Source organism: Theropithecus gelada, chromosome 7b, assembly GCF_003255815.1.
Source record: "Theropithecus gelada isolate Dixy chromosome 7b, Tgel_1.0, whole genome shotgun sequence".
Classification (NCBI taxonomy): Eukaryota; Metazoa; Chordata; class Mammalia; order Primates; family Cercopithecidae; genus Theropithecus; species Theropithecus gelada.
Window position 1 is genome coordinate 95,036,534 of NC_037675.1, and position 25,144 is coordinate 95,061,677.

At 39.9% G+C, this 25,144-nt stretch overlaps 1 protein-coding gene across 3 annotated transcripts in view; it reads left to right on the forward strand.

Annotated features, from left to right (window-relative positions):
• UNC79 (unc-79 homolog, NALCN channel complex subunit) overlaps positions 1-25,144 on the forward strand; it is a 371,443-nt gene that overhangs the window by 265,204 nt on the left and 81,095 nt on the right. The window contains exons 24-29 of one of the 3 annotated variants that reach the window (XM_025391813.1): positions 864-929; positions 8,812-9,098; positions 13,123-13,305; positions 14,261-14,423; positions 16,973-17,122; positions 17,703-18,923. In XM_025391813.1, coding sequence (XP_025247598.1) covers positions 864-929; positions 8,812-9,098; positions 13,123-13,305; positions 14,261-14,423; positions 16,973-17,122; positions 17,703-18,923 — 2,070 coding nt within the window. The remainder of the gene's footprint in view (positions 1-863; positions 930-8,811; positions 9,099-13,122; positions 13,306-14,260; positions 14,424-16,972; positions 17,123-17,702; positions 18,924-25,144) is intronic. The other 2 variants (XM_025391812.1, XM_025391814.1) reach the window with 2 other exon arrangements.

Sequence of the window (25,144 nt, forward strand, 5' to 3'; positions counted from 1 at the left end):
TAGTTTTAAAGAGAATAAAATTTTCCTTAAATTACCAAATGACTAGATAAACTCTAACGATTAGTAATGACCCATGAAGGACAAGTAATTAAAAATTCATTACTAAATCACCATACTAATGAATGAGTATGTTTAAATATATTACTAACTTGTAAAATTTATTAAATGATTTAATCTTTAAATAATCACTGTGAAGTAAATAAAATAATGACCCAAAACCTATTTCTTACCCTGTCAGAATTTGAAAGGTTTGTTTTTCATTGGCATTTATTAGAAGACAGCCTTATATAACATAACCATTTTAAATCATAAATATGATTTGATTTTGTTCATTACATTTTCTCTGTTTTATGACAAGCTATGGCAATGTGTTCTTTTAAACTTTGGGAGAGTTAAATATGAATGAAAGTTCTTTAAGTAATCAATAACCCAGTTTTTCAGGGAGCAAAGATAATCACAGGTGATCATTTAAGAATAATCAATGGTAGTGCCAGGCCCCAGGTGAAACTGTTTAAATCCTAGAAACCAATACCCAAATTAAATAAATAACTAATTTTATATGAGTTTTCCAGCTCTATTTATATCCTAACTGATCAGTTTGGAATGTAAAGTTTATTTCTTGTCGTTTCTTGTTCATTAATTCACATGACCATTTTGAAGATGAAGTAACATTGAAGGATGTTCTTATGATTCAGATAAAAACTGCAAAACTTTTGTTACATAAACAACTTTTATGTGATGTTAATTACAAATAGAAAAACGAAGCCTGCCCCTACTATCCAGTACAGTTAGCACTGAGTATATTTTCTAGGCTCCAGTTGTCTGTAATGCTTATTTCAATAGAGTTGTTGTTGATTTTTAAGCTATGAGGTTGACCAGGCATGAGCAGTCTGCTCCAGCTCTCGGTGGGACACCCGAACAGACGCCAGGTGGGTACTTCTGACATTGAAGGGCCATGTACAAGTGTCTATCACAGGTGGACAAGGTAGAGAATGCGGTGTCTCTAACTGGACCAGGGTGATATACTTAGGATTTGCAAGCTCAAAAGGGTCTTACTTCAGATGTTCAAGTGTTTGAGCCCCTGATATGGCAATTCTTTCCATTTTGATATTAACAGATGACTTTTGATTCCATTAACTTTTGGTCCAGTAAGAAGCATCATATCACCTGAGTCTGCACCTTTCCCCAGAGAGCCAGTATGACTAGAGCTATCCGTAGTATTGATATTTGTATGTGTCTTTACACATAGAAATATTTTGTTCATATATATCTGCTATAGGAAAACCATACATTTCATTTACATTTTAAAAGGTTATACATTTGAACCACTGTCATCCGCTCATCCCCTTAGCCATTCCTGATTCTTTGCAACTCTACATGCATTTCTGTTTCTCAGAGAAAGGAGAATTTCCTCTGTTTGGAGGACCATAGCATGATACACTTTAACGATCATTTGATGTTCTGTGATATATTACAATTTATCATGAAGTAGCCTAAGAGTTGAAGGGGTATTGGCAAGGAGGCTCCACGCGAATGGTGCCGTGACTCACTGGGAAGACTGTGAAGGTTCTGAATACCTACTTATTAGTCAAAAACAAATCTGGTAACTACCAACTATGTGTCATGCTATAGAACATTTGAGTTTTCATCTAAAACTACTAGTTTTATGATAAACTTTTCAGAATGGTGCACACACTCTCAGAAGGAAAATTTCAAGTAAGGAGACTTTAAAGATCACGTGCGTTATGCGTTATAAAAAGGATGTTTGAAAGAGAGGGAGTCCGGAGTGGGAGGGGAGAGAGAAAATCCCAGAGATCATCTATGCAGACAGAAGATGGTGGCCAAAGTCTTTTCTCTTTTACAATTGATAAGAAAAAAGGAATAGCAAACATTTGGTAGAGTCCCTCTACCTTGCCTTACACATCGCTCATGTACACTACTGTGCTGTGATTTTTTTCGTTTTAAAGAATAGAAATAAGAACTTCTGATTCAAAGCTTCATTAGAAATATGAAATCCATGCAGTTTCCCTTCAGTGAGGCATTTTTGAGATTGTTCTTAGGCAGTTTCGTAAATTATCTTTATTTTACTCTAGCTTGTCTCTTAAAACTTAGCTGAGAAGCTAGTCTTTCATAATAATTATCCATTTAAACAATCCAGCCTGAGAAGTCCCCTCATATCACTGTGGGACAACATGTACATGTGTTTCTTGCAGTTAAAAAAAAAGCCTTCAGGCATCTAATTATTCCACCAAAAGTGGCCAGATGGAAAAGAGGCAGATAACAGCATTGTTTAAATTAAATGTGAAGCTAAAACTTCAGGAAAGGTAATTTACATGACACCAGCATAAGCAAAACTTGCTTAGATATGGAAATAGCTGGCTCCGCTTATAAGGCAATTTCAAACTACTGTAGTGTTCCATTTTTGCATTATTATTTACTGGACCCTGACTGTTTCTAACTTGGAAGCAAGGACATACCAGATTTATCATAAGATTGTGGAGAATGGTTTAAGACAGTAATTAAATGGAAACTGAAGAACTTGCTACTTAATGAACATACTTTCGTTTGGTCCAAGTAATGAGCTCCTCTTTGCAGACCTCTTGTTGATTAGACTTGAAATAAAGCAGATGCCCCTTTATACAAGAAGATTTAAATTTAATTGCTGTTTAGGTTGAACTTTTTGGCAGTGGATTTACAATTTATGACTCTCTGATCTTAACCTTTACATGGTACCCACAGAAAATGAAATAGAAAATTCTGTTTTCTATAGAAGGTATACTCTGCAAGGTTTATAGAGAGTCACGTTCCTCTATGTCTTTTCAAATCAAAGTCTTTGTGCATCTAAACAAAATTCATAGAATCTTATAGCTGAAACATTAGCGATGTGTTAACAGTCTCATTTTGTAGAGGAAGAAACTGAGATTCTCACAAAAGAACAAGCTTATTAGTGACAGATCTGGGTCTCAAGCCCAGAGGTCCTGAGCTCTGTAACAAGGCATGTAACTACCAGTAGGAATTCAGCTTCATTTCATCCTAATTGATGGGATACACAATATTTTTAACTGCTAATCTACAATTTGTATGCTTGGACATAGGGAGTACTTTCACTGGTGCTGTAAGAACCAGGAAATTTTGTCTTCATGTATTTAGAACACCGATGAAGATTAATTGAATAGAATGCAGCAGTTGTTATGCTATATAAGCACAATACTGAACTAATGGTATCAGTCCCATGTGAACATAGGGTGCTTAATTATATCGTGTTCCTCATTGCCTGGAGTGCATAATTAAACAAAAATAGGTATGTAATAATGATAATCCTTCCTGTATATATAGTATCTCTTTACTTACAGGAAAACTGACGCAGTGAGGGATTAAGTGATTCTGCTTCGGTGGTTGCTTAAGGTCATGTATGACTGACTAGTTAGGATCAGAATGGAAGCTGGCATCCAAGGGACTTGGCTTGCTTGCTTTCTGCCACAACTACCTCTCGATGAACTGGTCTTAGGGTATTTCTGCCCTGTGGGACATGAGGACACCAGTCTGGTTATGGAGTTGGCCTGGGCTTTCAGGCCTGCTACAGAGTGGCTTAAGGCCATGAGTGTCCAGACCAAAGGACTTTGCCAGTTAGGACCCCAGATTGGTCCAGAGCTATCCCCATTTCTTGTGGGACTTGCATACTCTAAGTTCTGCTTCAGCCTGCAGAGAAACCTAGAGATCTCTTGGCCTGCATTTGTATCCATAAGAGAAGGTGCCCAGTACTAGTTAGGACCAATAAAGCACTCTTGCATTGACCTTTCCTGTCTTCTTAGTGTCCCAGCCTAGAATTCCAAATAACTTTTCTTTGGGCTCTTTCTTTCTACAGATGGTTTACAGTTCACTTCTTCACTAACTTGCAAAATGCCTATTGACCATTAAGATCCAGTAAGTCAGAGTACAGTTGTTTTTATAGGAATACTCTTGTTTGAAGTTATATTTTTGGGAAATGACAATTTTTGTTCAACAAACATTACAAATACTTTTTTTGAGTTGGGGTCTTGCTGTGTTGCTCAGGCTGGTCTCAAGCTTCTGGGCTCAAGGAATCCTCTCACCACAGCCTCCCAAGTAGCTTGGATTACAGGTGTGTGCCACAAATGCTTGTTCAACAAGTATTTATTTTACACCTGCTTGACTAGGAAATACAAAGATGCTTTGGAAATTTTTATACTCTTAACTTACTTATGGCCAAGTAAGGGATATTAAGTATGAATATCAGTAAACTCTCATCTTGAGTGAAAGTGACAGTACGCAGGATGAGTCATGTCAAATTCAAAGGGAGGGAGCTTTCTACCAGCTGGAGACATCAGGGAAGGTCTCATGGACAGGTGGCTTTTCAGCCAGGCTTGACTGGTGGATGAGACGTAAACGTATGATGATACAACATGAAATAGGAAGGAGAAAAGGCAGGGATGGGGAGCATAGGAGGATGTGAAGTTAGCCACTGCCCCGGCTTTCCAGCCCTGCTGTGGATGTGTGCACACATAACCGAACACTGAGGTAAGGAGGCAGGGAGATGAGCGAGGCAGTGTAGTGAGAGCTGCCTATGGAATGGAACCTCATTTATAGTGCTTACTCATTGGCTGCCCTGGACCAAGTGCAGAGTAAGCTCATGGAAGGATCCTTTCTTCCTCTACCTAATTGTCACTTGTTGGTTTGGCAGAGGGGTCAGTGAGTCAATTCACATAGAGAAACGTTCCCATATTCCTGCTGTTTTGGGACTCTGTCAATTTTTCTCTTATACAGAATGTAAACTCTGACATATTTATTTGAATTTAGTGCACTTTGACAGACATTTATGTATAATAGGTATCTACTATATGTCAGACATTGGCCCCTATTCTGTGAGGGATATAAAAATGGATAAAATAATGTCATTTGCCTTCAAGAAGCCTATGTTCTTATTGGAGTATTAAGGCAATTGAATAGACAAAATGTTCTGCCTTGCAAAATTGTTATTGGCCACATGGGAGTTAGGAAAATGCTAAAGGAAATTTTCCTCCGTTCTTCTTTTTCTCTTCTGTCCTCCCTCCTTTCTTGTCCTTAGAAATTTAAAGAATTTAGGGATCACATCGAATTGCTGAGAGGAATATTGGGTATATCTAATAAGAATGGCTTTTGGGGACCTGTTTATAGCACAAAATTGTTGGGGGAGGGTAGAGAACCACTTTGCAAGGTGAAGAGAGCACCATGAGCAAAGGTGCAAAGAGGGAAAAACATTGGCTCCATTCTGAGATCCACGAGTAGCCCAGCTTGTAAGAATGTTGACCATTTCGGGTGAAATAATAGGAGATAAGTCTGGAAAAGCAGATCCTGATCCTGCCTGGTTTCAAATCATCTGAATAAATAATGTTGTATTACACTTTGGAGTTTCAATCAGTTATACACCTCTGTGGACAGATTGTAATGGACTCACTCCACATTAAAGGTATGGTAGGTATAGCTCTGCCTCCATAATTATAATTATAAATGTAATTATATTTTCTCTTTATAGAAAATATAAAATTAGACCTTTTAACATGTTAAATCTTTATGGTTAGGACAGATATAGAAATTTCACAGACTAGAATTCAAAACTATTAAGCGTTTTGTTTTCCTTAGAGAAAATACTTGTAGGCATTTAGTTTTAAAATGGAAATTTCATACCTTTTCTAGGTTAAAATATTAATATTGTCTTTATCAATATTAATTGAACATTTCAGCTTATCCACAGCTCATTTTTCTTAGGGATTTGATTAAGGTAACTTGTCTTTATGAAGAGTGCACCAGTCACAAGCTTACTCTATTTCAAAGAGAGGCAATAAACAAAGTATAGACTTGCAAAGCCCACACTGGGGGGGTAAATTATTAGAGTAAAAAGAGATTAAAAATTTTTTATGCAAAAGTTTACATAAATGTTCTTTTTTCAGTACATTTGTTAAAGATCACTCAATTTTTGCTATTCAGGGAAAGCAGCAAACTTAAGATCCGTGAAAATGATCTACAGTGAGATGGGCATGTATGAAATGACAGTCATCAGGAAAATCTGATGTGATGGGAAAACTCAGGGTTACACATTGTTTAGAAACATGCCCACTTGTAATGAGAAGAAGAGTTCTGAAATGTTTAAGCTGAAGTCTGATGGTCTATTTTCTAGACTTGAATTGGGATGGAAGGAAACAGGAGCAGGGTCCCAGTTGGGCCTTGCTGGGAGCTCCCTTTCTTCTGTATTGAGGTTCCTAGATTCTCAGTACTATAAAACAAAGGAGCAACTTCCTCTCAAACACTCTCTGGTTCCAGTTTCTAACTTTGGGACTTTGTTGTTGAGCCATTGTGGACATGAGGTGGCTGAGCAGGACTGAATGACACATGTTCTCTTCAACTTTGCACCCCAGAGCTAAAAGGAATTGAAGACTGAAGCTATATTGTAACAGCCATTACTTGCTGCTACAATAACATTGAACCCTGCAGGGAGTCCTGTCATATTCTTGGCCCAAACATGTCCAAAGCAATAATGTCCTTCTAGTTGTAAAGTAATACTCTAGTGGAAAAACAAATCAAGAGTAAATGTTTTTCTTTTCTTGTTCTTTTTTCTTTTTTTCTTTTTTTTTTTTTTTGAGAGAAGGTCTTTCTTTGTTGCCCAGGCTGGAGTAGAGTGGCATGATCACAGCTCACTGCAGCTTCAACTTCCCAAGCTCAAGTGATCCTCCTGTCTCAGCCTCCCGAGTAGCTGGGACTACAGGTGTGCACCACCATGTCCAGCTAATTTTTGTATTTTTTGTAGAGACCGGGTCTTGTCATGTTTCTTAGGCTGGTCTCAAACTCCTGGGCTCAAGTGATTCTCCCACCTTGGCCTCCCAAACTGCTGGGATTACAGGTGTGAGCCACGATGCCCAGCCTCAGTAAACTATTTTTCAATGCTGAAAAAGTAGCCCTGTAAACTTTTTCTATTTTGCCTTACAAGGATAGGTATTGTATTTGGTCAAATCCTATATTACAAACATTTAATTTAACCACATGCTGTGATGCTTTGCATTTCCAGCCTCTCATTGAAATAGGGTGTTCCATATACATTGATTTTTTTCCTGATGCATGCCTTATAAGTAATTATATTAACAATTTATTGATCACCCTGCATGTGAAACACTGTAATAAACAAATCCTTAGGTTTTATTTGAATAATTTTTGATAAAAAGTTTCTCTAAAGTGCATCATACATATTCATTCCTTCATGCACAGATTCTATGAGACAGAAAAGTGTGAGTGTCCTGGAATCATACTGACGTGTGTCAGATGGTTTTCTCTGTATTAGAGGCTCTTACACTAAGCTGCCTCTGCTGCCTCTTCACTTACTGTTAACTATCCCTTCTCAGCAGTTCACTTTTGAACAGACCAACATTCATCTGATTCTCTGGGAAACTCGACAACCAAGCTTGTTACTTTATGTGCAGGTCTAAACTGGTAAATTCTGAATTTGACCTTCATGCTACTATACCAGAGAAAAAGTATTTGGGCTTGAGACAGCAAATTTCTGCAATTCCCAGAAACATTTCTGATGCCTCGCTTCTCTTGGCTGTGTCCTGGAAGGCTGAGACTTTGTCAAATTAACTGAGGAGTTAATAGGTATAAGTTACTACCTAACTCTTTGTTGCATCCTTTACACCATAATTATAATGGATGTAACCAAAGCTTGGTTTATAATGGTTTGTAACCAAAGCTTGTCATCGTTTAGTAGAACGTTTCCTTGCAGGATGAGAGATGAGAATGCCAGTGTGCTGATCTAACCCACCAGACAAAACCTTTATTTTCAATTTAGATATTCTAATGTTGCTGTAAAAAAAAAAAAAAAAAGAGGACAAGAGTATTTTGAATAATCCCCAAACCATAAATATAGAAGAGCAAATATCAGTCTTCCTTCTCCCAAAGTCCTAAACCAAACCTGATAAGAAGGGGCAGAAGAAAAAAAGGAGACAGGGTAATTTCTGACTTTGAAAAATAACAGAGAAAGTCAATGTCAGAGAGCTGCTAAGATGCCGTTATTTACTAGGTTAAGAGGAAGCCAAGGACTAAGGTATTTTTTCTTTCCACGTGAACTTTCCGCTCACCTTCATGTGGTGTTTTTCTGTTTTTAAAAGTTCATGCTTCACTCTCTTTCTGTTTGTGTCCTCTCCCTTCCTTGTATGTTTCTCATGACATACAACAGGGCTTATAATTTGCTAGTTATAATTTTGACTATTTCATTTAAAGAGAACCTACTGCTAATATCTCAGGGTTTGGAAAAGATTTTTTTTTTTACACTAGCTGATTCATGAACATAACTGAATTGAGATAATAATTTAAACAGAAGAACCCAGTGGTTTTGCCCTCAGTAGATTTTAGACTATAGTGTTTTGTGGTTATTCTTACATGCTTATTTTACAAAGCTGGAAGGGAAACTTCCTTTATCACTGAGGATAAAACTTTGCCAACGTGTTAAAAAATTTGCTAAATGCAAAATGTATTTAGGCATTTGTCTTGCTGTTTCAGGATAATATTGCTTCATAGCACCCTATTTTTATTGCCATTCCCTTAATTCTCCCAGATTACTTGGTTGTTGACGAATACAGTAACTTTCACCCCCGGACTAGGGCTCTGCCTACAAGGCCATATTGTGCCTTTAAGTTTCTTAAATTCTGTCTGGAGCAGAAAGTTTTGTAGAAGCAGAAACAAGGGTGCTTTTTCAATATATAAGGGAGATTTTAGTGTCACTTCACTTATGAACGAGTCACCCACTCACAGCCTTTCTTCTACTGACAGGACAACAGTCTCCCGAGAATGACAACACCATCAAGGACCTGCTCCCAGAAGATGCTGGGATCGACCACCAGACAGTTCACCAGCTGATCACAGTGCTCATGAAGTTCATGGCCAAGGACGAGAGCAGCGCCGAGTCAGACATCAGCAGTGCAAAGGCCTTCAACACGGTCAAGCGACACCTGTACGTCTTACTCGGCTATGACCAGCAGGAAGGTTGCTTCATGATTGCACCTCAAAAAATGCGCCTGTCAACTTGCTTTAATGCATTCATTGCAGGAATTGCCCAAGTGAGTGTAATAACAGCTTTCAGAAGTCACACCCTTATACTTGTAGTAGAAGCAAGGCATTACGTACCATGTAGCCAATACTGGTTCAGCATAAAGGTTTGTACAAATTGCTCGGTGTTATGCAGGAGTATGTGGAGGGGAATGTGAAGATTAGTAAGAATTGGTAGTCTGACTGAGGAATAGTGAGAGAGAATGAGAGAGAGAGAGAGAGAGAGATATGCTAACCTTGTAGCATATGAAGAATGTCTGTACCTTGATATGATAGTTACATAATCATTTTAGTATAATTGGTTTCTTTTCTTTTCTTTTTTTTTTTGAGACCGAGTCTTGCTCTGTCACCCAGGCTGGAGTGCAGTGGCGTGATCTTGGCTCACTGCAAGCTCTGCTTCCCGAGTTCACGCCATTCTTCTGGCTCAGCCTCCCAAGTAGCTGGGACTACAGGCGCCTGCCACCACGCCTGGCTATTTTTTTGTATTTTCAGTAGAGACGGGGTTTCACCGTGTTAGTCAGGATGGTCTTGATCTCCTGACCTCGTGATCTGCCTGCCTCGGCCTCCCAAAGTGCTGGGATTACAAGTGTGAGCCACCACGCCCAGCCAGTATATTTGGTTTCTAGTTCACTGTGCTCATTTTTTTTTTTTTCAATTGCTAACTAAAAATACTTAAATTTGGTTAATTCTATTTTAAAAATTATAATTTTAGTTTATATTAATTTCAATTGTATCTTACTGAAGAAATCTTTCCAGTTAGAAGGAGTTTCTAATATTCACATGTTCCAATATTTTGTTTAGTGTAAAACAGCCGAAGTTGGAGCTATGGAAAGACTTGTTTTCTCTGTGTGTTTCAGCTACTTTCCATTTGGTTTTACACACTCAAATTTACATTTATTTATTAAAATTGCCATTTTATTAAACATTTTGTTTCACAGTAAAAAAAAAAAAAAAAGAAAAAAAAGAATTGGTAGCCTGGTATCATCAAGGGAGTGTGGGAGATTTTTTTGTTTTGTAAAATATACCTACAATTTGCCATTTTAACAGTTTTAAGTGTATAGTTCAGTGGCATTGAGTACTTTTATGTTGTGTAACCATCACCACTGTCCATCCTCAGACGTTTTTATCATCCTAAACTGAAACTCTATATCCATTAAACAATAAGAGAATATAGGATTATTTTTTGTGGGTGTGGTTTTATTTATTTATTTATTTATTTATTTATTTATTTATGTTTTTGAGACGGAGTCTCGCTCTGTTGCCAGATTGGAGTGCAGTGGCACAATCTCGGCTCACTGCAAGCTCCGCCTCCTGGGTTCACGCCATTCTTCTGCCTCAGCCTCCCAAGTAGCTGGGACTACAGGCACCTGCCACCGAGTCCGGCTTATTTTTTTGTATTTTTAATAGAGACGAGGTTTCCCCGTGTTGGTCAGGCTGGTCTTGAACTCCTGGCCACAAATGATCCGCCCACCTCGGCCTCCCAAAGTGCTGGGATTACAGGCATGAGCCACCGCACCTGGCCTTTTTTGTTTGTGTTTCTGTGGTTGTGTGTGTGTGTGTGTGTTTTGTTTTTGTTTTTTTTTTTAAAAAAAACCTTTTCCTTTTTTGGTTTCAGGTGGAGAGAGCTGAATTAATCATACAACTTATCTTTTTGCCACACCATCATCACTGGCTTTTCCATGTGTGTCTGCTACTTCTAACTGTTGTATTGCATGCCATGGTGGACAGACACCATACTTTACTCATCCATTCCCCTAGTGATGGACTCATATTGCTCCCAATGCCTCACTACCCCAAACAGTTCAGTAATAGGCATCTATGTATACGCACCTTATCAGCCAATGTGAGAATTCCTTAGGGAGATGGATCCAGAAGAATTGCTGGGTCGTGGGGTAAATGTATGCCTAATTTGGTCAGTGCTACAAATCTCACTCTCCAGAACAGCTGCACCAATCTGTAAAAATACAGGACTTGGGGCTAGAGAGATGCGGATATGAAATCAGCTCCGCCTCTGTTATTAGCTGCTAGGGCTTAGGCACTCTCTGCTTGCTTGCTTATTGGTAACACAGATTTCCTTTTTTGATAGATTAGAGAAAACCTATTGCAAAGCACCTTGATTCATGCCTGTCTCATGGTAGGAACTCGATAGATGATAGCTGTTATTGTCAGTTAGCTCAAATAGATTGTAATGTAATGAACAAAGATAAGCAGCGTGAGAGCAATGTGCATGTAGTCGTCCTGTGCTCATGCTGATAACTGGATGGATCACCGCTTTTTCTCAGCTGTCACTGTTTCAGATACCAAACCCTCCCTCCCTCTTCCCCCCACCCTCTAAATCCACATTATGCATATTTACTTTAGAAATAAAAGCTAAAATCGAGGCCAGGCATGGTGGCTCATGCCTATAATCCCAGCACTTTGGGAGGCCGAGATGGGCAGATCATGCAGTCAGGAGTTCAAAACCAGCCTGGCCAATATGGTGAAACCCTATCTGTACTAAAAAATACAAAAATTAGCCAGGCGTGGTGATGTGCACCTGTAGTCCCAGCTACTGGGGAGGCTGAGGCAGGAGAATCGCTGGAACCTGGGAGGCAGAGGTTGCAGTGAGCCAAGATTACACCACTAAACTCCAGCCTGGGTGACAGAGTGAGACTCCATCTCAAAAAATATATATATATGTATATATAAGCTAAACATTACAAATTAAATTTTTATATGGGGTTTATATAACTCCAGAAAACCTGTGTCAAAAATAACTTCCTAATATTTTGGCATATATTGCTCCCTCCATTTATATACATACATAAATTTCATACTCACATACGTATGTCCACACATTTTTACAATAATAGGTTCATATTATACATACTGATATATATGCCACCTTTTTAAAATTTTTTTGTTTCAATGAGTTTTTGGCGAACAGGTGGTGTCTGCTTACATGGTTAAGTTCTTTAGTGGTGATTTCTGAGATTTTGGTGCAACCTTTTTAAACCTAAAATTTTTTATGAAGTTTATATCATGTAAATAGATTTGTGTCATATTCTGTGTAATGCTTACATAGTATTCTGTAGTTATACAAACAGTATTTTATTTGTCTAATCCCATATTATTGAATATGGAGGTTGATTTCAGTTTGGGGTGACTATAAACAAAGCCATGTTGAATTTCTTTAACATACATTTTGGAACACTTGTCTGATTATTTCTTTGGGATATATTTAATGGTTGTATTGGAGGTATGGGATTTTTCTTTCTTTCTCTTTTTTCCTTTTTTTTTTTTTTTTTTTTGAGACAGGGTCTCACTCTGGTAGCCCAGGCTGGCGTGCAGTGTTATGATCATGGCTCACTGCAGCCTCGACATCCCAGGCTCAGAGGATCCTCCCAGTTCAGCCTCCCGAGTAGCTAGGAGTATAGGTGTGTGCTACCACACCGAATTAACTTACTGTATTTCTGGTAGAGACAGGGTTTCGGCATGTTGCCTGAGGGGGTCTCATACTCTTGGGCTCAAGCAATCTGTCTGCCTCAGCCTCCCAAAGTGCTGGGATTGCAGGCATGAGTCATTGCACCTGGCATGTGCTTTTTCTTATTCCTGAATGCATATTGCTAAATTGTTCTCCTGAAAGATTGTACCAAGTTTGGTTGGTATAATACTTGGTTCAAAGATTGAACCAAGTATGGCCGGTTGTCCATGAATTCCCATTTCTGCAGGTGGTTACCAATATTAGGTTTCTTCATTGTCTAGTTTAACTCTGGTTAATAGTTGAATGGATAAAATTTTATTTTCAATAGGTACTGAAATAAATAATTAATTAGATTAAAACTATTTTCATTTACAAGTTTCAAAAATTTTTTGTGAGGTTGGACTTTTCCTCCTTCTTGCGTACTAGCCATTACTTTTAATATTTTGTGGGGTGCCTGTTAAATATTTTGCCTGTTAAAAATTTTAACCACTGGGATGGCTCACATTTTTCCTTTTGACTTCTGAGTGTTCTTTGTAGCTTTCCATCAGTTATTAATATTTTTTCTATTTCAGGTTATGGACTATAACATTAACTTGGGAAAACACCTTCTCCCCTTAGTGGTTCAGGTGCTCAAATACTGCTCTTGTCCTCAACTCCGGCATTATTTCCAACAGCCACCTCGTTGCTCCCTCTGGTCCCTAAAGCCTCACATCCGGCAGATGTGGTTGAAGGCCTTGCTTGTCATCCTTTACAAGGTGAGCTGGGTGGTCACTGCTGTTTTAGATGCAGTGGTTCTCTTAGAGAGCATGCAGCATAAGGAGAACACCTGAGTCTTTAGTTGAAAATTTTGTAGAATAGAAGTTTGACCTTTGGAAGGAAGATCAGGATATGCAATCACTGTTAAGAACCAAAGAGCTATTGAAATGAAAATAGAAATGGGAGGCCCTGTCGATACATGCTCTAAAAATGTTTAAAACAAAGAATGATAAATGGTAGGCTATTGATCAAGAACCTCTGTTTATAGTGTTTATACTCAGTCTCATATTTTATCTAAGTATTAATTATTATTTCAGAAAACAAAAAAGATATCTGAAATTGTATTCACCCGCTAAATGTTTATGCCAGATAATTTTCTTGGAAAGAACTGTAACTATGAACTGGCATGCCTTGCTGTCAGTGGTTTGGTGAAGGAGGAAAGGAATATAGTCCCTTGTAAAAATAAGGCCATGGAGGAGGGCATGGTGGCTCACTCCTGTAATCCCAGCACTTATAGGAGGCCGAGGTGGGTGGGTTGCCTGAGTACAGGAGTTCGAGCCCAGTCTCAGCAACATGGTGAAATCCTGTCTCAGCAAAAAATTAGCCAAGCATTGCACATGCCTGGTCCCACCTACTTGGGAGGCTGAGGTGGGAGGATCACCTGAGCCTGGTAGGTTGAGGTTGCAGTGAGCTATGATCACACCACTGCACTCCAACCTGGGTGACAGAATGAGACCCTGTCTCTAACTAAACAAATAAATAAGGCCATGAGCAGAATCTCTTTCTACTTCTCTCTCTCTCTCTCTCTCACTATCTCTCTCTCTCTCTCTCTCTCTCTCATATATATATATTTATCCCCAAGAGATACTGCAAACAGTATCTGGCAAGATCAGGTGGAAAAACTTACCCTTTAAAATAACCATTTATCTTTTTCTCCCTCGTTTCATTGGGCAGTATCCATACCGAGACTGTGATATCAGCAAGATCCTGCTGCATCTGATTCACATAACAGTCAATACACTCAATGCGCAGTATCATAGCTGCAAGCCCCATGCCACGGCAGGACCTTTGTACAGTGACAACAGTAACATAAGCAGATACAGCGAAAAAGAAAAAGGTACATATCTAAATTGCATCCCAAACCTAGCTTCAATACATAATAGATTTCTGGACAATGTTTTCTTATCAGATACAGGAGTGTTCCCAGATATCATTCTGAAGTAAAAAGAAAATCGCTTTCTTAATTTTCCAGCTTCCCATGAATGTTGCTGCTTTAACTTTAAAATTGAGCATTCGAGAGGAATAATTGATATGCTTCTAAAACCTATATCGTAAGAAATAATATTTTGTAAAATATTTTCTGCTGTTTGATTCAGGAACCTTCATAAGCCTTTTCTTACGTATTAGAAGCGTCTCGATTTTGGGCTATAAAGTAAGTCTTGGTTGGCACACAGTGGAGCCATTCTTCATAGGTTTCTAGTTTGCCCCTGACCTTTGTGCTCATACAGTTTCAATGGAGTCTAAGTTTGCTGAAGTGCTTTTTCCTAGCCTTTTAATGCAATACAAAGTGATTCAAAGCAAGGGAAATGAAACATTTTGCTGCATAGGTGTAAGTTATCTCCACTATAAACACTTTTTTCTATTGCTACCTTTTTCTAAAAGGAGGCAGTAGAATGCAACTTTAGCTAGAGTAAAATTGCAGCCTGTTTTCAGGTGCGACATAAAGGACCAGGGTGTATATTTTCAGTTTTTAGTGGAAATCATGGCTGACTAGATTTTAAATTGACATCATTTAATCTAGTCTTTGGAGAAAACCAAGTGTCCAATGACCCTTTGTGAGGTTAGTAGAGTCTCTTTTGGTAGGACTGCTCTGGAGATGTCTCAAAAGTGTACATTGTAGCTGGTGTTCCACTGTTTATTATTGCTGAATGTTCCAGAAATCTAGTTTGGCTACAGATGGAACTCGAGAACTAGGTTCTTTAAGTTCTGGTACCATTCAGATCCTTCCTGAAGAATATTTTGTCTACCAGTTTAGGGTTTGGTCTCTGGGAAATTGGGGAGATCTGTTAAGCTATGGATGTTTTCAGTGTGGGCTTAGTGTTTGGGCCAAACCCTGATGAACCTTTCTGGATGGGAGGCGCCATCTTGTGGTCTTTCAGTATTGATTGTTCAATGCGTTTGGAAAATCACTTCAAAGTTATGTAATGCAAATCACGTAACTATTGGTTGGAAAAACTGCATTTTTCAAAGGATATTTTTATAAAAAGGAAATAGAGAAGTAAAACAGATTATTGTGTTGCACTTTCCCAGAAACATGGGGATTTGATAGGCGTTCCCATCTTTGTGGATGTTCACTGGGTTTAAAAACAAATTCATTTTGATTGTTAACATTTATTTTTATTTAATTAAAAAGTTTACTATGGTCATTTCACCTAAAATTTACTGCTTCAAGTTTCATTTACTTGTAGAATTTTGTGCATTAGAACAGGACGAGTCCTTAAAACTTGATGCATGTAATGCCCTTATGCTAAAAAAAAACCTTGAATAATCATAATCACAGCTGAGCCTCATCTGTCATATACGTAGATGTACATACAGGCCAAACATCATTAGGTCAGTGATATTCAACTTGAATAATAGGTTAACTCCATTTATGGTGCTATTAAATGCATTTTAGTAACCTTTTCTGTTGCCACTTTGTACGTGGCTTTCGCCTTTCAAAAGAATGAAAGAAGAAAATTGGTTAAGTAAACTTTGTGGGTTGCAACATATCAATTCTTTCCTCATTAACATATTTTGGGGTTTATCTTGCATTTTAAAATGGCCACATGGGTATAGAAGGGAGGACGTAGAAACAAGTTCACTAGGCATTCGAAGTGACCGATTTGTTTATATAAGATTAAGGATCGTAAGTGTCAAAGATTCTTTCTGGGATTCATGAGATCTGTAATAGTTACACGCGGTAAACTCCTCAGAGAAGAGTCTTACTTTAATAGGAGGAAATGTTATTTTCTGTTTTCTTTTTCCTTTGTTTACTCTTTCAGTCCATAATCATTCGTGGAGCTTTTGAGATGACAAGTGGCTTTTCTAAGCTTTTTCTGTGTGTTGCGTGTCTCATTATCAAATGTAGAGTACAGTATTTTGCATTCACACCATATAAGGTGCATGTACTGTTAGGCTGTGTCTATGCCAGTTACCAAATCCCAGAAAGGCAGATTTTTTTTTTTCTTTTTTGGAAAGGCCAAGATCCACTCATTTTGTTTAATTTCCTTTCGCCAAATCAGCCTGAAAATCCACGCAACACAGGCAAGTCCAAGCAGTGTCACAGGCTCCTGGAAAAAGTAGCTGACATCTATGTGTCATCTGGTGTTAAGCGTACTGGAAAAGTTTCCCAAAAAGGCACTGTTGGACTCCCAAGAAGCCTCTCTTTAAAAATGCTGCCAATTGTCATGTGAAAAGTGATGGGCAATCTTGTAACAGCTTCCTCTGTCCACTAGATAGATAATTTGATGCCTGGATGAAATACCAACCCATAGCTAGACTTGGGCTGGTGCAGAAACTACCCCAGACCTTGTTCCATAATGCTTTCATTGAAATGCTTGTGTAGACACAGCCTAAGAGAGAATAACCTCTTAAGTGTAATTTTGACTTTCTCTCCCCAATTAGAAGAAGATAGTGTTTTTGATGAATCTGATATTCATGATACACCTACTGGACCCTGCAATAAAGAGTCTCAAACTTTTTTTGCAAGATTGAAAAGAATAGGCGGCAGCAAAATGGTGAAATATCAGCCGGTTGAGATGAATGTTCAGAGAAGTATGAATTTTTTCTCTTAGTAATTTTATGCAGAAATGTTGTACTCTACCGTTTGTTTGGGGTGAAATCTTAATTTTATTATGTTACTACACATTTTAATACCGTTGATTTATATATATGTATGCACAAACAGTATATATATATACACAGTTATATATATACGTGAATCGACAGATACATCATTAATGTCATGATCGTCTTTGAGGGCCATTGCTTGATTTGATTTGTTGCAAAATGTTTGCTTCTCTTCCACACGATTTGAATACAGTTTCCTAGATCTGCCTCAGCCAAAAAATGATCCCCTCTCCTATGCACAAATGAACAGAGCTGAGGAATTATCCCGAAGTCCGATTTTGGAAATCAGATCTTAAACTGCCATTTTGGTGTCTTTCATTCCTAAATTTTCCAGTTTTTGAAATTAGAACGAACCTTCCAAAAACTTGGCCAGAAAATTCGTTTTCCCTCCTGGTGGAGCTGGGATTGTGATAATGATTTATGCCAATTGTATGCCCAAGGATGAGGGGAAAAAAATGGTGAAATCTCCAAGTAAAATAGTACTAGCTTTTTCTGTTTTGATCAGGTGAAATAGAACTGGCTGAATATAGAGAGACGGGTGCATTACAAGACAGCCTTCTCCACTGTGTGAGAGAAGAAAGCATTCCGAAAAAAAAGCTGCGCTCTTTCAAACAAAAATCTCTTGATATAGGGAATGCAGACTCGCTTTTGTTTACATTAGACGAACATCGTAGGAAGTCGTGCATAGATCGGTGTGACATAGAGAAGCCTCTGACCCAAGCTGCGTATGTCGCACAAAGACCAAACGACCCTGGACGTTCTAGACAGAACTCTGCTACGAGGCCTGACAATAGTGAAATCCCCGAGAACCCAGCTCTGGAAGGGTTTCCAGATGCTCGAAGGCCTGTCATACCAGAGGTTAGGTTAAACTGTATGGAGACGTTTGAGGTGAAAGTTGACTCACCAGTAAAGCCTGCTCCTAAAGAGGATTTAGATCTGATAGATCTGTCCTCAGATTCAACATCGGGGCCTGAAAAACACTCTATACTCTCAACCTCCGACAGCGACTCTCTTGTATTTGAGCCTCTTCCCCCTCTCAGAATAGTCGAGAGTGATGAAGAAGAGGAGATGATGAACCAAGGCAATGACGGCTCCTCTGCTAAAAATGCTGCCTCCTGTCCTGCCATCCCCAGCCATCCCTCCGTCCTCAGCCTGAGCACAACTCCGCTTGTGCAAGTAAGTGTGGAGGATTGTTCCAAAGACTTTTCTTCTAAGGACTCAGGAAATAATCAGTCAGCAGGGAACACGGACCCTGCCCTCATCACTCTGGAAGACCCTATGGACGCCGAAGGATCCTCAAAGCCAGAGGAGCTGCCGGAGTTCTCCTGCGGTAGCCCACTAACGCTGAAGCAAAAACGAGACCTCCTTCAGAAGTCGTTTGCTCTCCCTGCGATGTCGCTGGATGATCACCCTGACCCGGGCACCGAAGGGGAGAAGCCTGGGGAGCTGATGCCAAGTTCAGGGGCAAAAACCGTCCTCCTCAAAGTCCCCGAAGATGCGGAGAACCCCACAGAAAGTGAGAAGCCTGATACCAGTGCAGAATCTGATACAGAACAGAATCCTGAAAGGAAGGTGGAAGAGGATGGAGCTGAGGAATCCGAATTTAAGATTCAGATTGTTCCCAGGCAGAGGAAGCAGAGGAAGATTGCTGTCAGTGCTATCCAGAGAGAGTACCTCGACATCTCCTTCAACATTCTAGACAAACTGGGAGAACAGAAAGATCCAGGTAAGCTTGCCTCTCTTCTTTCTCCCAGCCTTAACTTTAAGTTTGTGCATCTTGTTTGGTAGGGTACTGGCACTGAATATGCATCAGACTCAAACTCTTATAATGTCAGGGTGTGACATTATAATGGCTTTGCAATCACTCTGAATCCTTCCGGTTTAGTGGACAATGTTGGATGCAGATGTGGTTCTACTGGCTCCATAAATGTTTCTGTTTTTGTTGTTTTAAACTCTGCAGTCAATTCTTGACCACCCTTGGCAATGAGATGCACTGGTTAATTCGTATCGGGATAATCCAGGTATCATCTTAGCCTTCCTCAAACAGCAAAAGTCATTAACTTGAACTCTTTGCTTTCTTTTTTTCTCTACTCTATACTAGTGAGCTATGATATAGTCCAAAGAAGGAACCAATGTGAAGGGCTAAACTAAAGCAAACAGTGCTTAGAATGATTAAGAATTGACTGTACAATCATTTACAGGGCATACAGCTGATTGTAGATACTAACCAAATATCAGAAACCAAAAAATACCAGTTACAGCCTAGACCCTAACCCACAGTCATCACTTGGTGACGAAGTTGTCACTGCCCATGGATTTCCTGCATCAGGGCCATTTCTTATGTTTGCTTGGAGGCATTGTTTCTAAGAAAGATAACTTGAAAGAAATGGCAAGCCCATGATCCATCCCATCCTATAACACAGTCTTCTGTAATGTTACTGTGACACTGATCAGAACCCATCTTCATTTCTTAGTTCAGATCTTTTAAAATAAGTTAATGGGGATGGGTGTGGTGGTTCATGCCTGCAATCCCAACACTTTGGGAGGCCAAGGCAGGCAGATCACAAGGTCAAGAGATCGAGACCATCCTGGCCAACATGGCGAAACCCCGTCTCTACTAAGAACACAAAAATTAGCTGGGTGTGGTGGCGCACACCTATCGTTCCAGCTACTCAGGAGGCTGAGGCAGGAGAATTGCTTGAACCTGGGGTTGCAGTAAGGTGAGATCACGCCACTGCACTCCAGCCTGGTGACAGAGTGAGACTCCATCTTAAAAAAAAAGTTAATGGGACTTTAGAAAAAATGGAATTGGCTAGGGGTGATTATTTTAGTAGATATATAGACTGTGGAAGGTTAAAAACTGGTGAAGGTCTTAAAGACCTCTAGCTTAGCCCCTCATGTTATACAGGAAGATACCGAGGCTTAGAGGAGGTGATGCACCAGGTCACATGGCCAGACAGAAGCAGTGCCTGATTCTAGTCACGTTTTCCTGCTATTCCACACAAAAGCAACTTCTGAGGGGATGCACCTGGCTTTTTTATTTGCCTCAGGCATTTCCAGAGGTTTCTAGCTGTCATCTAGCCCATAGGACAGAGCTGTCTACCTCAAAAACGTGCTGTAAAACTCTGTTGAATGAACATTAGCGTATTCAGAAAGGGTCATGCTCCAGCCAGGCAGGGAAAAAAGGGTCCTTGTTCATAACAACAAAGTTTAAGAAGTTAAGAAGGCTTTCAGGAAAACTGGGACACCTTTTTATTGTTTGGGGCCAGGAAAATGGCTGCATATGGAAGGAGGACGGCACTGACCTAGAAATGATAGAGGTCTATAGGGCAGGTGCATACGAAGCTGAGGTCCACAGGGTGAGTCTCTGTGATGTGTAGGTTGCATGTAGGTTCTAGCGTGCAGGTTTGTGTGTGCAACTGTGTTGCCTTCTTTATTCACCCTTGTGTTTGATCGTTCCCCAGACTACCAGGGAGGAAAGTGGTTTTGTATTCATACATTTGTTAACAGAACAAGGGAAAAATACATGATAATTATAACATGTCTTTAAAATGGCATAACATATATTATTATATAACATATATAATATATAACATATATATATTATACTGTCATCATAATTTTATGTCTCCATAGGGCTTTGCCTCTCACTGACTCTGATCTGACCTCTTCTGCCCCTCCTTGCTGGGCATGGGGAGGAGTCCTGTGTGCTCAGAGCATGACCCAGGCATCCCCAGACTTTCCTGCCTTCATCATCAGTAGTGAGGGAGACCCAGACACTTGCCCCTCCAAACCGTCCCAAATGCACAGCCTTACCCTTGCTAACTGCCAGGAGTCCAGGACTCATCTTACTGTGCACTTCACTCTGTTTATGTCAGTCCCTAGAGTACTGGGTCGTCCTTCATATCCCTCACTCAGAGCTCCACAAGGCCTTGCATACCTTCTGTTCTGAAGCTTTCTCCCTTGTTACCCTGGCTCCTGAAACCCTTCCCCTGTGTCCTAGGAAATTCATGGTCCTTTATGAGCAAAATTCCTCACACATGTTCTCTCTCCTCTATTTCCCTTGCCTTCTGAGTCTAGTGGAAGCCCAGCTCTCCCCAAGGGCATTGCTTTCCCTACAGCCCATGTCACTGGACTTGGCCGGGGGCAGCATCTTCCTTGTTCCACACTGCCCCTTCCAGACCCTTCCCTTCTTGTCTCTAGAAACCTTCGCTCTGAGCTGCATACCCTCAGACCACAGAACCCACTACTTGCATTGCTGTGCCATCACGAACCCTGGCTCTTCTTCACTTGTTGACAAATTTGATTCGTGGCCCTTCTCACTCTTTCCTAAATTATTCCTGCTGTAATTCCTATGGATTTTAATATTAGTGTAGATGACACTCCTGACACTTGGTTTCCTCGAATGCATCTTCTCCAGCGATTGTTTTTTTTAATCCTCCACCTTAGCTCAGCTGCTCCCACCCATGGTCACATCGCAGACCTTATTATTTGCCAATAACTGCAACCTCTTCATGATCTTACTTTCACATCTCTCATTCTCTGATTACCATTTCTTCTCTCCCTGGATAATCATGTATTGATCCAAGTATTTTTTGCTGTCCCTCCCCTACTTCACATCTTTTCTCCTTACTCAACTTACACTCAAGGCTATCAATGCAATTCCTCCCTGCCTGCACCCTCTCGGGCCTTTCCCTTTTGAGATTTGCTTGGCTAAACACAACCCGTGTTAAAACCAACTCTCCCTCTACTGGTACCTGCACCTATCAGGTGAATGTGACTGGGTAAAAACACATAATGCATTGTTCAAGAAGTTAAAAGAAAATTAAGAAACATGCTTGAATTCCTTAACATGACTAGTGAAAGCATAGCTCCAGGACTGGCCAGCAATAGCACATGGGCCAAATCTGCCCCACTGCCTGATTTTGCAAATGAAATTGTATGAAGTACAACTACACATGCACAAAATAAAATTTAAAAAAAGTAAAACAAAAACACACAATGTTGACTGGTATCATTTTAAATTAATGGCCATGAACCTCGACTGGGTCCTTCAACCTGGCAATCATAATGTATTTTCCTGGTCCATTCACATTTCCAGTCTCCTAAATGACTATTTCATAGCTACTTTTCTGCCTGAACTTTCAATAAGTCTTCCAACTGACATAATTAAAAGGACTTTCCACAGCCTCCTACCACCTTATCTGCCCACCTTCCAGCCTCTGCACCTACACACCTGGACTTCCTGGCTGGGGCTATAGGTTAACTGTCTGTATTCCTGTCTACACCCAGCCTTTCCACATGTGGACAAGATTCTATCTCTCTAGCTTACTCAAGAATATTGGCCCCTAAAATTCTCCCCTCTGTATCCTCCCTTAGTATTTTTTTTTTCCTAAAGGACCCTTGACTTGAGCCTACAAACAATCTTATTTCTCTTTCTTAAACAAACAAAAGCACTTGATGCATGTTCTCCCAACTGTTATCCCATTTTACTTCTTTCCTTGTAGCAAAACATTTTGGAAGAGATAGTATAAAGTTGTCTCTTCCAAATTCTATTAGAGTTGTCTCTTCCAAACTCTATACTAAAACATACTAATGGATTAAAATTAAAAGAAAACAGAAACATAATGTTGACTGGTATCATTTTAAATTTTTATATCATTTAATTTTTGGTATCATTTTTAATGTTTTAGTATAGAGTTTGGAAGAGACAACTCTATACTATCGCCAGTTTTCTTCCATTCTATTAGTTCTAAAAGCTGTTCATAAGCCAGGCATGGTGGCACATACCTGTCATCACAGCTACTTGGGGGGCTGAGGCAGGAGGATCTCTTGAGCCCAGGAGTTGGAGGCTATAGTGTGCTATGATTGCACTTGTGAATAGCCACAGCACTCCAGCCTGGACAACATGGTGATACCCTGTCTCTTAAAAAAAATCATTCCTATGAAACTTTCATTCCCACTATTTCACCCAAACAGCAGTTGTCAAGGTCACCAGTGTCCTTCACTGCTAAATCTGCCAGCAGTCAGCCATGAGGTCTGATGCTGACATATCTGCAATCTTTGACACTGTTGGTCACCCCATCATTCTGTTTGGTTCCTCTCTATCTCCCTAATGACAGAATGACTTGTGATCTCTGTCCTTGATCCTAGTCTCTTCTCTATGAACTCACTCTCTCTATGGTCTCGTCTGGTTTTAGCCTTTACATATTGTCTCTATGCTAAGACAACCATCAGTGACCTATTGCTGGAATAATGCTGTGTAACAAACACCTCAGCAGCATACAACAGTAAATATTTATTTAGTTTGAGAGTCTATGACTCATCTAGGGATTGGCCAAGGCTTGGATGGCGAGGCTCTGCTTCTCATGCCTGCTGACCTTGAAGCCTGGAAATATTCTAATGGTGATGGCAGAGTCACAAAAGAACAAGCCCAGTTGCAGAGGCACTTTCCAAGCCTCTGGCCATGTTATTCTTGCAACCATTCTGTCAGCCAAAGCAAATCACATGGCTGAACCAAAGTCAAGAGGGGAAATATACTCTTCCTCTTTAGTGGTGGACCTTTAAAGTCACACGGTGAAAGGATGGATTCAGGGAGATATGAAGAATTGGGGCCACATCTCTCAAATATTGCATGTCTCTCAAATATTGCATGGGACTTTTTTTTTTTTACTCATACTAAAATATTACCTGTTGTTTTTCTGAAATTAACATCTAACTGAGCATCCTCTATTTAATCTGGCAACCTTAATCTACCTTCAAAACACATCCAGAATGTGGCACCTTCTTCTTACTTCCACTGTTTCCACCCTGGCCTGAGCCACTGACGTCTCTGACCTTGATGAACTGCTACACCCTCCTGACTGGTCTCCCACTTTATACTCCTATTACCTTCATGCTCTCTCAACACAACAGCCTGAGTGATCCTTTAAAATAGGAGATTACACCATTCTCCTGTTTGAAGCCTTCCAGTGACTCCCTATTTCGTTCACAGCAAAAGCTCAAGTTCTTTAAATTCCTGCAAAGCCCTACGTGGTCCTAGTCCTCACTGGCTCTCAACTGCATTCGCACTATTCTCACCACAATGCTACTTAGTCACAGTGACCACTTGTGAGGTCTGTATTCCTTACCTTTGGGCCTTTCCACTGATTGCTCCCTCAACCTGGAACTGCCAGATATCTGTGGCTCATTCTCTCCATTCTTTTAATTCTTTGACCCAACACGAGGTTCTCTGTGAGGCCTGCCCTGGGCTATGCCCCACACTCCAGTCCTTACCTGGCATCTTGATGTCTCTCTTTCTCTTCTCTGTTTCTTTCCTACAGGGAATTGATCTTCCAACATATAACAATTTATTCACTTTTATGCATATTAATTATTATCTGTCTCTCCCCACCAAAATAAAAGCTCCTGAAGGCAAATATTTTGTTTGGTTTGTTCACTGATTGTATTGCAAGTGACTAAAAGAGAGCTGGCAAATGTCTGATGAAGGAATGAAAGGATAGCCTGACATTTTCTGCCCATCACTATAAAAAATTGAATACAAATATTTTAAGCCGAGTGGATAGCTCTATTCAGATATTTATCTTAAATTTATACAAGTAAAAGTTTCATAAAATGATGGAGGGCTGAGGAAAGATTGCCTCGCTGACAGAATCTTAGTACACTAATGATTATTACTGACCTTGTTATAGTAAGACGTTTCTTTAAAATTAAAGATACACCAAGGATTTTAATAGGTATGCCAAGGCCAGGCATGGTGGCTCATGCCTGTAATCCGAGGACTTTGGGAGGCCAAGGTGGGTGGATCACCTGAGGTCAGGAGTTCGAGACCAGTTTGGTCAACATGGTGAAACCCTGTCTCTACTAAAAATACAAAAATTAGCTGGGCATGGTGGTGGGTGCCTATCATCCCAGCTACTAAGAAGGCGGAGGCAGGAAAATCACTTG